The sequence below is a fragment of the Argiope bruennichi genome, chromosome 7 (assembly GCF_947563725.1).
Source record: "Argiope bruennichi chromosome 7, qqArgBrue1.1, whole genome shotgun sequence".
Classification (NCBI taxonomy): Eukaryota; Metazoa; Arthropoda; class Arachnida; order Araneae; family Araneidae; genus Argiope; species Argiope bruennichi.
In genome coordinates, this window is record NC_079157.1 from 32,096,048 (window position 1) to 32,110,182 (window position 14,135).

General features: G+C 33.1%; 1 protein-coding gene across 1 annotated transcript in view; it reads right to left on the reverse strand.

The window, feature by feature from the left end:
• The window catches only part of LOC129975879 (uncharacterized), a 38,745-nt gene that overhangs the window by 5,934 nt on the left and 18,676 nt on the right, over positions 1-14,135 (reverse strand). Inside the window, exons 2-4 of the mRNA XM_056089142.1 lie at positions 9,160-9,285; positions 5,816-5,950; positions 4,257-4,401 (exon numbers count right to left, since the gene is read on the reverse strand). Of these exons, the coding sequence (XP_055945117.1) occupies positions 4,257-4,401; positions 5,816-5,942 (272 nt within the window). The 5' untranslated portion in view covers positions 5,943-5,950; positions 9,160-9,285. The remainder of the gene's footprint in view (positions 1-4,256; positions 4,402-5,815; positions 5,951-9,159; positions 9,286-14,135) is intronic.

The following is a 14,135-nucleotide window of genomic DNA, read 5'->3' on the forward strand; positions in this document are numbered from 1 at the left end:
ATCTCCAGAGAGAATCCCATCGGTGCCAAATCCTACAAAACTGTATTTAATGATTTGGCGACATAATAACTAAATAATGGGTATAAGAATAGCTAAAAACGAATGGTGACAATGTGTTGAGACTACAGAGAAATGAGAATACTAATTAAAAAGGAAAAATATTGACAAATTACATTGTGAACATCTATGTATAAACAAACATTGTAGAGTCAGAAATCTGTAGCGTCCTTCTAGGTCCTATGGTTTTGATTTCCTTTGCGAGGACTTGGTTCTGCACTTTTAAGGGAATAATTTCGGTTGATTTTGGCAAGTGGTATTTTTGTCTTAGCTATTGTGCGGTCCTGAAGGTTTCTTATGGCATTTGCCATGGACAAGCCCGCCGTTACGAAGACGGCGATTTTAAGCTGGTGGGAGAGCGTCTCTTGTTTTTATAGTAGCGCCATCTAGGGCCAAGAGAACGACTTAGATACACGCACGTCACAACTCTTTTTACGGGGCGGACTTCATTCACGCATCTACAGATCGTAATTTAGACCTGGATCAGAGAACGATTACCCCTGATCCAGTACCCCAGTGATATTACACTCGACATTGAGGACTTTGTGACCACGACAGATTTATACAGTCGTCAGTCGCCAACACGCTGGGAATCTTCGGCTTACGGGGTTCGAACTCGCAACCTAAGAGACGCGAATGCAACGCTCTACCAATCAGGCTACCCCGGCCCCTTGATATTTATGAATATGATTTACTATGGAGTGAATCTTGCCGCGTGAAAGAGTATTCGATGCAACTCTCCTGCACCATTTTTCCTCCAGACTTGTTTATGCCTTCTCATGTGCCATGAGAGAGTCAGTAAGCGCTCGGTGGCACATTGACGTGTAAAAAACCAAGGAGAATTTAAAAAAAATACATTTTATATTCATGGTATAACAACCTAAAACGTCAATAATATGGACTAACAAATTGATCGCTAAAAGCGCCTAGTATAAAAATAAAGTAAAACAAAGAGATTGAATTAGAGATGAGAATTCTTGGAAAATGCAATCTTTAGTTCTAAGCAATTACGGAATTTCCGGGATTGTTTCAAGCACTTTTAAAGGCAGGCCAGTTATCTTAATTTCACGGTTTTCTTTTTAAAAAAATTTCAAGAAAAAAATGATTAAGTATGGCGATGGCAAAACGATAACAAGCAAAGGAAAAAAACATTATCTATATAAATCAGTCTAAAAAATAAGGTTAAAGAATGGACGAGTGTGTTTAACTACTAGTTAAAACCTGCCGTAAGTGAACTATGGATTATTTCGTAAATCTGTAATCGTATTGAATGCGCTTATGTTTACAGATGAGAAGAGTGGTCAGATGCAATCATCTCTGGACCAGCGTCTGACCTCTTCGCTATCAAGATGAACAGATACCGTATCTGTATCACGCCAGTTTCGACCGTTAACGTATTTAATACAGCATCCTTTTACGAAATGAGTGGTCTCTCTAAAACTTTCTTGCATACTCTCTAGCAAACTTGTCATACCAGTGAACATCTTATATGGCATTGTTTGTGTTTTCGACAAGTTTTTTTCGCAACCGATTGAAACAAAAACTTTACAGAAAACTGCACTTGTAGTCATAAAATCCTGTGCCAAATTCGATATATTTAACTCTTTGCGATTTTGAATTATCGCGTTTTGCATGTTTCTGGAAGTACAGACCGACGGACGATCAACCTTTTTTGGGATTTTGTCAAAACTTCGACAGGTGCGTATATTATTGATGATAAGTTCCGTGCACCGAATTTTATCCATCTACCTCACTTCGATTTGTAATTAGCGCGCTAACATATATTCTAACAGCCGGACTTCCTCTGAACAAATTTTACTCAAAATCTGATAGAAATCTGCAAATGTGTAAAGACCGTATACCAAATATTAAACTTGTAATGTCTTGATCTAGACTAATCAAATGACGAAGCAGAATTTTCAGACAATTCTTTATTTTACAGCCCTATATATACAAAAGAACAACTTGTTCTAATCTTGGTTAAATAAATAGTTATTTACACCTGTAGTAGGAGACACAACGGTCGAAGTCGAAGGTTTATCTTGAAAATCAGTTGGTTCTTGGACTCCGAACTCGTGGGCGTAGTCCAACAGTCTGCCTGCAATTCGTTTCATCTCTTCTAAAAAAATCTCCGCACTTTATTTCGGCGACAATCTCCGCCTTCTTAATTTACATTGGTCATTTGAGCTCTTTTTCGGCCAATCGGGGTTCAGCAATATGCTCTCTCAACGGTGCCAGTCGGTCTGGGGGAGGTCCTTTGTGTGATGCACCTTTCATAACTGACTATTCTGGAACACGGAGTTATCATAGTCCTTGCACAATGAGAAACATTTAGTATCCAGATGTTTGGACACCCCTTTCTCTTTGAAGGTACTCTCAATATCTCTTGAACGAGGAATTCCCACAAGTGGTCTTTCACTGTAGTCGCTAATGAACAGATGCGAGACCACCCAGGTGAAAAAATCCACCATCTGGCTATCTCGAGGAGTTTAGTAAGTAACAGCGACGACACAGCTGACTGTAACTGTCTTATCAGTACTGGGAAACGGGGAATGTTACAACCCTTTAGCTCAACACGTTTTTGAGTTATCTTTGTCACAGACAGACATTTTCTAAAAATGTGTTTTTCGAACTCAGGGAGTTCTAAAACGTGGAGATTCGTCAAAATCTCGAGTACGAATATTTTGTCAATTACTGTACTTTCTGTATACTACGTATACGTGAAAGTAAAAATTAGATGCTAAAATGAAACTTTCCTAATGGTGTCAAATTACCTTTAAAATAGGTTCTCGCTTCCTGGAAGAGCATTGAAACATTTAGCATATCGGTTAACAGCCACATTGCCTATGATGACTGACACCTCTAGCTGGAGGGTCGGCGTATACCCTGCTCATAATGTAACAGCCACATTGCCTATGATGGCTGACACCTCTAGCTGGAGGGTCGGCGTATACCCTGCTCATAATGTAACAGCCACATTGCCTATGATGGCTGACACCTCTAGCTGGAGGGTCGGCGTATACCCTGCTCATAATGTAACAGCCACATTGCCTATGATGGCTGACACCTCTAGCTGGAGGGTCGGCGTATACCCTGCTCATAATGTAACAGCCACATTGCCTATGATGGCTGACACCTCTAGCTGGAGGGTCGGCGTATACCCTGCTCATAATGTAACAGCCACATTGCCTATGATGGCTGACACCTCTAGCTGGAGGGTCGGCGTATACCCCTACTCATAATGTAGAAAGCCATGGTAATAGATACCATTAGTAATAGAGTTAAAATTTACAGTTTTTGGCAGATGAGTTATGCAGTTCACTTTGGATGCTTAGGCAGAGTGGGGATAATGGTTATGTAAAAATTGCAGAGAAGGTGAGAACGGTGGGGGTGGGGGGATCTTGGAGGAGCTGCGTTTAGTAATTTTAATCTATTTTATTATTAAAAACTAGCATGGAGCACAATTTTTTATATATAATTTTGAGCTATATATTTAAAAACCGTTTTTCCCTTTTATATATATTGCACTAAAATTTGTTCTCCACAAAATACTGTTGCCTTCATGCCTTTTCAATCAGTATGGATAATTCTGAAACGAAAAGAGGCTTCTCACACATCTTCTTTGTTGTTTGTTTAATTTTAGTTCTAAATACTTCAACTCACAACAGCGGGAGTGCCCCCCCCCCCGAAACTGTATTTAATATTCCTTGATAAAGGCGTTATTTTCTCCCTTTATATAAAATTACGAGTTCTGGGAGGCGTGAGAGGCGTGAAGCTACAGGCGTCTCAGATTTTTATTTTCATGAGCATTTTGTACTCGGTAACGAAAGTCGAGTATGCATTTCGGATGATTTTTCTTTTCTATTAATTGAAAATGAAAATGTGACGAAAAGCCACAATTTTAGTAATATGATCACATACCAATTTTTTTTTTATTGAAGGCATTAAATTTTTGAGATATTACGTTTATATAAATACGAAAGCGCTGACCGACACATAGTCAACCCTTTGATAGAGTTAGTTCAAAATTTGATACGCATCTATTATAGATGTTAAATCTGTGTACCAAATTTTATTTACATAGATTTCCGTCTTATTGGTATCGTATTCACACGAACTCAGATAGCTGAACAGATAAACTCTCCTCTAAAAAATGTAACACAAAGTGTTATATATAATATACTTTTTTTCTCACTTACTTGACCTGTGGGATGTTGAAGATGTCAATTATTGGGTGCGCGCCCTCATTGTTTTTCTGGAAGGCATGGGCAGCATACAAGTTGTACTGTCCCCAAATGCTGTTCATCAATTTGTTGTTGTAGTTTTGCAGCATTTTCTCAACCCCTGCATTTTCAAATGAAACATGTTAAAATAACATTTAATACAAATTTAATCTCAAAAATAATTAAAATCTGAGCCCGTTTTATTTATAGTAAAAAGAATTTGAATTTATTGCACCTATAATTTTATTAAAAAGCTAATTTTGATGAAAATAAAAAGAACTTAAGTCAAGGATAAAAAATATACATTTAATCAAAATTGTCGTCTGGTTTATAAATTGAGTAACAGTTCATAAAGAAAAAAAGGAAATGATAAGCATTAAAAAAACATTATAAAAAAATCATACATATTCTGCATGCGATTATTACTTTTTTACAAATTTTATAGGGACAGACGATAAATAAATGCTAATAAATAAAACTGCCTTTAATATATTTTCATACGAAGTAAATGGCAATGAGAAAGTTTCATCTTTGGTTCTTGTTCATTATGGTTCTTGTTTGTGTAATTCTCAAAAGCGCATAAACAAGAACCAAATGTAAGATTATGTCCCAAATTTTATGTATCTTGCTTATGATATTTCTGAATTTTATTTTCATTTATAAGCAAACAGACATAAAAACACAATTCCAAAAACTTTATTTTTTTTTTTTTCATATTTTAGAAGATCTAAAGCATTGGCGCTAACCAAAAATCTCTTGATCGAATATTTTTAGCATAAATTTAATAATATTATTTCTTTATTTATGTTCAGTGGGGATGCAAGAATATAAAAATAAATATCTGCTAATAATAAAGAAGAACATTCTTATGTGTCTGTATGTGTGTTAGTTTCTATAAGATAGACCGTTTGAATTAGACCTATCAAATCTGACGCAGAGTTAGATTTAATATTCTTTTTTGATAATTTCCGTATTGTACAAAACTAAATTTTACACCATTTCAAAATTTAAAAAAAAATTTGTCTTTTTAATAATAACAAATTACAATCGGGATAATTCTTCATGAATTTTGGAAATTCTTTAAACATATTCTTTTATATAATTTTTACCATTATATTGAAATTCAAACCATTTTCATTGTTCTGTCAAATAATCGATTGTGTGACTTTTTTCCATTTTTAAAAGCTAGTGATTCTATTTAATTTTGTTTAAAATGAGAGGATAAAATGAAGTTGGGAAAAGTTAGAAGATAGGTTATCCAGACAATTATATTTTTAACAGCACTGTGATGTCATGGGACTTGTGTCTATTAGGATGGTTCATACACGCAATGGACAGAACGAGTGTAAGGCTATTGAAAATACACGGCTTTAATGTCTTAAAAATATTTCCTAAAGGCAACAATGCGCATTATATTATGCATAGGAAGTTTTATTGTAAAAAACAAGAAGAAAAAAAAACTCAATATTCATGGCGATCTAGCTGATCGTCAAAGGCGATCAGAGAATAAAATAAAGTATGAATATTTCTTTTACCAAAGGCGTTGTGATGGAACATTTTAGTAGCTGATTCTCCATGTTGCGATTCATCAAATTTCTGCCTCGCTTTCACGTGATCGTGAATTTTGGAAGCACTGTACGAGGCAAAGGGAATGGAAGCCATTGGAATAACTAAAATTCAAAATACAACAGAATCAATTCAGTTCACTGCCAGACATTTGTATAGTTAATACATAAAATGTTTTATATTTCAAAATAGACAAAAATTATAACTATCTCTTACGAACACAGAAAAACCTCGTTTGCATGAATAGTATTATGAAAGAGCGAAATTAAAGAGTTTAAGTTTTTTTTGGTGAATGCCGTCACATGCCAAATAGATTGGAGAAATGAAACCCCCACATCAGAGGGGGCCCGCAAAATCAAATAGTAAGTTTATTTTACGTTTTCCTCTTTAATGAACTTTTTTTAAACAAAATATTTTGTCAGATTGCATTTTAAATTCAATTATTAAATGCGGAACTTCGAGTTAAGACTAAGAGGGTTTTTAGTTTTAACTTTAAATAGCATTTTGAATTAATTAACGAAAAATACCATAGACAAGTTCTATACATGGTTTTCATTACTAAAGTAATGAAGCAGAGGGGGGTCCCCCAAATAAGTTTTTGCTCCGGGTTCCAATTACGCTACGTCGGGCCCTGTACGTAACTCATGTTATTTACAGAGTCAAATTATTCAATTAGCCAAGATGGCAATTACCTACGGGTCCTTCTATTCGGATTGTCTGAAGGCCTTGGGTTTTTTTTTTTTTTTTGCGGTATTTTTAGAGTGATTTAATTTTGTATTTGCATTGAAATTACAAAGATGGTGCACACGAACTTTTTCAGTTTATGTTTTCGAACATTATTACAACAACATTCCTAATTAATTACTTTTTGTAAGTTTTAAATTACCTTGCTTTAAAAAAAATCTATTTTTTAAATTTAAAATCTTCTGGTCATATAATTAATAGTATTTAGATTGTATTAAAATAGTTTTTATCTTACTGTTCAAGATAAAATTACTTTTCAGGTTTTTTTATACGCGGCAGACTGAAATTGGCTTTTTTAAAAGTGATCCGTAATTCAAAGCTTTCAGCTAATCAAACTTTTCTTCTTAAAACTTCTTATACAGTGATTAAATTAAAACCAATAAAAATATTTATTTATTTGGTTTAGGAATTTGGAGAGGGAAAAAAAATAGGCATCTGAGACACACTACCAAAATCCTTAGAGGTTCCTGCTCTGGTTATTGGAATAGTTTTCATTTTTTTAAAATCAGAATTTGTAGTGATTTAATCAAATTTTATATTCTTAAGTGAAATAAGCTTTTCTTTTTCATTTACTCTTATACAAATTTAACGAAAAATGTCTCCTCCTTGTTCTAGTTACTTGCAACAATTCTCCAATATCTAGAACAAACACTTTTTTTTAAAAAAAATGCATTAAAAATAAAGAATACAGAAAAATCGTTTGCTTCCGTTTTAAAAAAATCGTTTGTTGTAGAATATGAAAATCCTTGTTGAAGTTGAATATCTTACATAATTCAAGTGATTTTCATAACGAAGTGTTTCAAATCCAACGGGGATATCGATGCTTTAATCACTACTATATATAAAGGTAGTACTTGAGAAAAAAGTACTGTGTGCCAGACATCCTTACAACACCACTTTTTTTCTAGCGCAGAATTGAACTCATGAGTTCCTTATGTTTTTATTTATTCTGAAGCTTGAAATGACTATTTAAGTGGCTTCGTATTGAGGCGATATAATTTTATTTTGCTTGTTCAGTAAGGGCAAACTTATCAAAAGGATGATAGCAAATATTACTTATCGCTTCATCTTTGCTTTATCACATAAATAATTTAACAGATTTCAGATCTAATGAAAATACGTCCCGACAAAACTTAAAACAAGAAGAAAAAAAAAAAATGCTCAGAATGGCAACAAATATCTCGGAAGATTTCCTGCTTAAGAGCAGTTTCAGAAAGCTGATTGGCGCCATTTTGGATCATTTGTACGAAAATCTAATTAAGGGAAGAGCAGTCGACTTATACTTCTCTAGCGTACCGAAGTATCTGGCTTTTTCTTAAAATATTTTCCGTTCAATTTAATTTAAAATGCGCTATTTTAGGCAAGATACAATTATGTTTCAAAAAATATGATTAAAACTTTTTTCTCCTTATCGTATTTCAAACCATGTCCACATTTTTACTTCTCTAGCGCACTGATGTTTTGTGTTTTTCTTATACTTTTCCCTTTCAATTTAATTTAAAATTCACTTTTTTATGCGTAATACAGTTGTGCTTCAGAAAATGTGATTAACACTTTTTCCTCTAACCATATTTCAAACTACATTCCCAAAGTTTTTAGTTTAACAATACGAATAATTTTCCATCTATTTAAGTTAAAATGAGTCCAAATTCAATTGTTCAAAATTTTACTTTTACATCTTTCTACTCGCACAGTATTTTCCAAGTAATTTAGATTGCCTAAAATATTTTTATAAAGTGATATTTCTCCTCATCAATAATTACTTTCTCGTTGCAAAATATTCAAAGAGAAAATATGATAATCATTAAAAAAAAATCGAACGAGAGATTTTGATGAATTCGAGTTCGAATTACCACGTTTCAGATCTCTCAGAGTCCCCCCTCCCTAAAAAATATTTTTGGAATTATGTCTGAGTGTCTGTTAACACAATAAGTCAAAAACGCTCCGAGCTAAATAAATGAAACCTGGTATATGATCTTTATCCCAAATTTGTAGATTTCTATCATATTTTGAAAAAAAAATGCAATTTGAAGAAGTCTGTCCTGCTATTCTAATACAGGCTAACTACAAAATATATAGAGCTAGACAAATAAAATTTGGAACACGGGCTTAGCATCAAAATCCGTATCAAATTGGAATTAAATCAAACGAAGAACTGACTGTCTATCGGTCTGTTACTTTCGATGCACGTAATGCGTTATTCAAAACGATAATTTAAAAACGCATACACGGTAATTCAAAAAACGCAATGACAAACAAATTAAATTTGTTATGTTATCTTCTGATTACAATTCTAATAATGATCGAATTTTGATTTCAATTAGATTTTCTGGTACTTTTATATTAACCGTATGTCAGATATTAGTTGCAACTTTTCAGCTATATTAGAACTCTGTACTCGGGAAACCGATTTTTTTTTCGCTCCACCTATTGCTGATGTATTTATGAAATTAAAACATTCGAGTGTAGCTAAAATACAACCAATCTGTTTTGTCTACGTATGAGAAATAATGAGCTCATTTCATTTCAAAAGCAGATGTTTTAAAACACAAATAACATTTTCTCTTACCGGCTTCGAATGTGATTTTCCTCTGAGTGGAAATCAGCTTTGCAGGTAGGATGGGTATCTCGAGAGTAAAATAAATGATGAGAAAGTGCTTCGAAATCTTGTGCGTTAAAATCTGTGCAGCTGAATCTAAAAAAAAAGAATAAAAGAATAAAAGAATGACAGTTAAATAAAAACAGTTTAATGATTTTTTAGTGAAATGACTAAATCAAGGTTATTTGGTCAATTTCCTCTGTTTGAAGGCCATGACTACACACAGACGACGCATTCAAAGCAAATATTTACGTTTATCAAATAATTTTTATGACTTCATATTCTGATAAAATAAAAAGAAATGCTTCAATATATCCCTAAAATTCTAACATTTACTTGAATATATACATTGGCTCAAAAAATTGAGAGTACACCTTACTTTTATTTGATAAATCCAACTTTCAATATAAATAACACATTACCGAGAAGAGCAAACATGTTTTTATTTTTACCCATAACAAATGGTTTAATTTAGAGTAAAAATAAAGAAAAATCAACGAAAAACTTCTAAATTGAAGAATTTTAGAAGCATTTTAAATAAACATACTCATATTTTTGCCTCAAAAAATTGATAGTATGACAATGAAATTTTTGCAATATCTCGCATAGGAACAAAGTGTCACTGTAAAGTTGCATGTCTTTTAGCTCCTATAATGGCCACTAAACGTCATGGTACCGATTCGACCCATTTCTGGCGGTATCTGAAGATATTTTATCCCCTTTTTCTTGCAACACTTGTTTTAAATAGGTTTTAATTTTAATTTTGTGTTTTTGAGCCACTTTTTCGAGTACGGTCCACGAATATTTGATGGTATTTATGTTGGGGTACTGTGGTAGTGTGTGTAACTATTGTTTACAATGAAAAAAGACGCCATGTTTCGACTTTACGAGCATTCTGTTTGGGGTTGTTGTCCTATTGGAAAATGAAATTCACATCTAAACCCAAGTTTTTAGCACTTTCCTTTATATTGCTGCGAAGTGTATCCAAGTAAACCATATGATTATTTATAATGCCATCTATAAGAATTAAATTTCCTATCCCGGTTGCATGCAACCTGAATTCATGACTTAGTCACCACCATGTTTACCTGTAGAACGTAAATTTTTTCGATCCAAAGCAGTAGTAAGCTTTCTCGATGCAGTACAATGGCTGTAACTGCCAAAAATGTTGAGTTTTCATCCATTACTAAATATAACTTTTTTTCAAAAGCAGTTGGTCTTCAATTAATGAATTTTTGCAAACTTTAAATGCTTTATCTGAATTTGCAAGCTGATGAACGGTTTCTCTCTAACAATGCGACTTTTATATCCAGCTTGTCTAATGGCATTTCGCAGTTTCAGCACTTCCACTTTTGCCTATGATTCGAGAAGTTTCTGCAGCAAGTTGGAAGAACCATATGGTCGCAGCAATTTAAAGGTAAGTGTTATAAATTTGGGTTTAGACGGAAATTCCCTTTTCCAGCAGGACAACGACCCCAAACAGAATGCATGTAATGTCAAAATATAGTGTCTTTTTCATCGTAAACAGCAGTTACACACACTACCACAGTACCCCGATATCAATGCCATAAAATATTCGTGGGCTATACTCGAAAAAGTGGCACAAAAAACGCAAAATTAAAAGCAAAACCTATTTAAAACAAGTGTTGCAAGAACAATAGGATAAAATATCTTCAGATACCGCCAGAAATTGGTCGAATTGGTACCATGACGTTTAGTGGCCATTATAGGAGCCAAACTTTACAGTGACACTTTGTTTCTATGCGAGATATTGCAAAAATTTCATTGGTGTACTCTCAATTTTTTGAGGCAAAAATATGAGTATGTTTATTTAAAATGCTTCTGAAATTCTTCAGTTTTGAAGCGTTTCGTTGATTTTTCTTTATTTTTACTCTAAATTAAACCATTTGTTGTGGGTAAAAATAAAAACATGTTTGCTCTTCTTGGTAATGTATATTGAAAGTCAGATTTATCAAACAAAAGTAAGGTGTACTCTCAATTTTTTGAGCCACTGATACATAAAGAGCTAAAGAGAGTAAATAATGATCATCATTTGAAATACTAAAATTAATTTGCAAAATTATATTCGAAAAAAAATAGAGAAAAACAGGAGTTGAAATAAGTAGAAAAGAAGAAATAAAGTTGTAAAAACAAAAACAGGAAGTATTTTGCCTGCTTTTCAGCAAACAAAGGTAAGTGGGGAAATAACATTGTTAAACGATCTATAAATTCCAGAAGCCGTAGCACGAGTCACAAGAAATTAAAATCGAAATTATAAAGTTTTCTCTCTTTAACTTTGAAGCTTATTATCTCCTAAAAACGATTTTTTACGCAACTTTGAAATTCAAAATATGAATATTTTTAGAAATGTAAATGTTTTATATCCGTATGATTTCTACATGAATTTTCCAAAATCAATTTTCATATTATTTGTAACATTGATTTTTTATAAATGTAGTGAAATTCGACTCAATTGCGTTATTCCATCAAATCCTTCAATTATGTGCTTTTTATTTTTTATTACTAGTAACAACTAACAAAATGAAAGATTTTTCTTTAATATTCTTTAAAATATGCTTATATATTTTAATTGAATATAATTATTTGAATAGTAAGAATAAAATCGAATAAAGTTAACAATGAAAATTGCTGTATTTGAATGGACAATGTCCAAGTTTCAATCAATTTCCGATTTGTCAATTCAACTTCAGTAACGTGAAAGACCAAGTTTCGCTCCACAGATTTTTTTTTTTTGAGGAAATATTTAGATACAAATATTTGATTACATTTGAATACTTTTCAATCTTGGCTACATATGAACAGGCCATTTAAATAAAAAAAAAATCATGAATGCACTTAGTTCAATATGTTATTCGAAACAATTTGCTGTATTACATTTACAGTTTATTCATTTTACAGTTTATCTATCATTACTTATGATTTTGAACATACACTCAGTTTTACCATGGCGAAATTGGATCTTAACACAATACAAGTACCACAAAAATTTACAAAATGGCGCTATATGACATTGTCAACATAAGAGTAGATAGAAAAAGGCTCTAATAGTTATTTATAAAAATAAAAGTGTTTTTTTTTTGTGTAAAATTGCATTTTTTAGAAAAGAAACCTATATAGATAAACTTAAAAAGCAAAACCTTATCTAAATATAAAAGTTGACCCAAATCGCTTGAGCCATTTCCGAGATACACGAAATAAACTTTTTTTATATACAAGAATTGCTCATTTAAAGTTATAAGATAAAAAAGTTTTTCTTTTTTAAACATTTCTGAAATGAAACGCTAAAATATGATAGCCATCAAAGTTGATAGTATATGTATTCAGAGAAGTAAACATAAGAATACATCTCATTTTTTTTCTCGAATCTTTTTCTGAGACGGTAGGAGGTTTGTTGGCATATGCCCTGTTTGGCTATTTTTGGACTCCTTTGATTAGATTAGATTGACTCTTTTGGAAGTTTCGTTGCTTTGATGACAAGATAAACGTAGAGTGTTTCAACACACATAAGCTAATTTTTCATCTTCCTTTGAATTATCTCCTATAGAGCCTTAAACAAAATGTTTTCGTGTGACTTTCAAATATTAAAATTAGTTCGTAAATTTCGAATAACTTCTGTATCATCTTTTCACTATTTCTACATTATTTATTCCTATTTCATCTATAATCAATATCTTTTTACTTTCTCGTATACATAGTATAGGGAAAGTATAATAATCATAAAAAAAATTCGAACTTGAGATTTTGATGAAACCACGTTTTAGACGTTTATTTTTGGAAAATGTCCGCCTGTCAGTCTTTCTGTGACAAAGATAATTCAAAAACGCTTTGAGCTAGAAGACTGACATTTGGTATACGGTCTTTACACCAGATTTGCAGATTTCTATCAAATTTTGAACAAAATCTGTTCAGTAGAAATCTGTATGTCCGGTTGTTCGAATAACACGATAATTACGAATAACACGATTATAACACGATAATTACAAAACGAAGAGAGCTAGATAGATAAAATTCGGTACACAGAAATAACATCTATAGAACACACACCTTTCAAAGTTTGAGCCAAATCCATCTAGGGGATGAATGTCTGTCAGTCTGAATTTTCAAAAACATGTAAATGCGATAATTCAAAAACGAACGAATTAAATATATTAAATTAGGTCAAGGGTTTTGTAACTACAAGTGCAGTTTTATGACATATTTTTGTTTCAATCGGGTGAGAGTAACATGTCTTAAACACAAATTTGACTTTTTGGATACCATTAACCATATGGTAGGATTAATCGCCAAATAACTCGCCAAGGGAGACACGATAGATTCAGTAAAAATGCCAAATTCACGCCAAAAAATATTTCGTAATTATTGTACGCCAGTGCCATGTAAAGAGTTCTCTGACATGACAAATTTATTAGAGAGTATGCGAGAAAATTTTTGGGAGAGCACTCCCGCTGGTTTACTTTCACTGGTTCACACTCATGCTCCGTGATCTGGGTGTCCCGGGTTCGAGTCCTGGTTTGGGCATGGTTGTTCTCCTACTTCTATGTTCTATCTGTGAGGTGTGTGAATGTGCCCTCATGTAAAAAGGGGTTGTGCAAGCGAATAAGTGATGCGTGAGTAGTCAAGTCGTACTCTTGGCCCTAGTTGGCTCTACGATAAAAACAAGAGGCGCTCCCCCTTAGGCTTAAATCGGCTGTCTTCGAACAGCGGGCTTGTCCGTGGCAAGTGCCATAAGAAACAACAACAACACTCACGCTGTTTGCTTATAATCCTTGAATTGAACTCCACTTCAAACCAATTCCAAGAAATCGGGAAAGAGGAGTGCAGTAGCTTCTGAAGGTAAAGACCCCTGAGCACGCGAGGGCAGAAGTCTTCAGCTCATATGAAGAAGGCATTCACACACTCGCTTGCACAACTCCTTTTTACAGGGG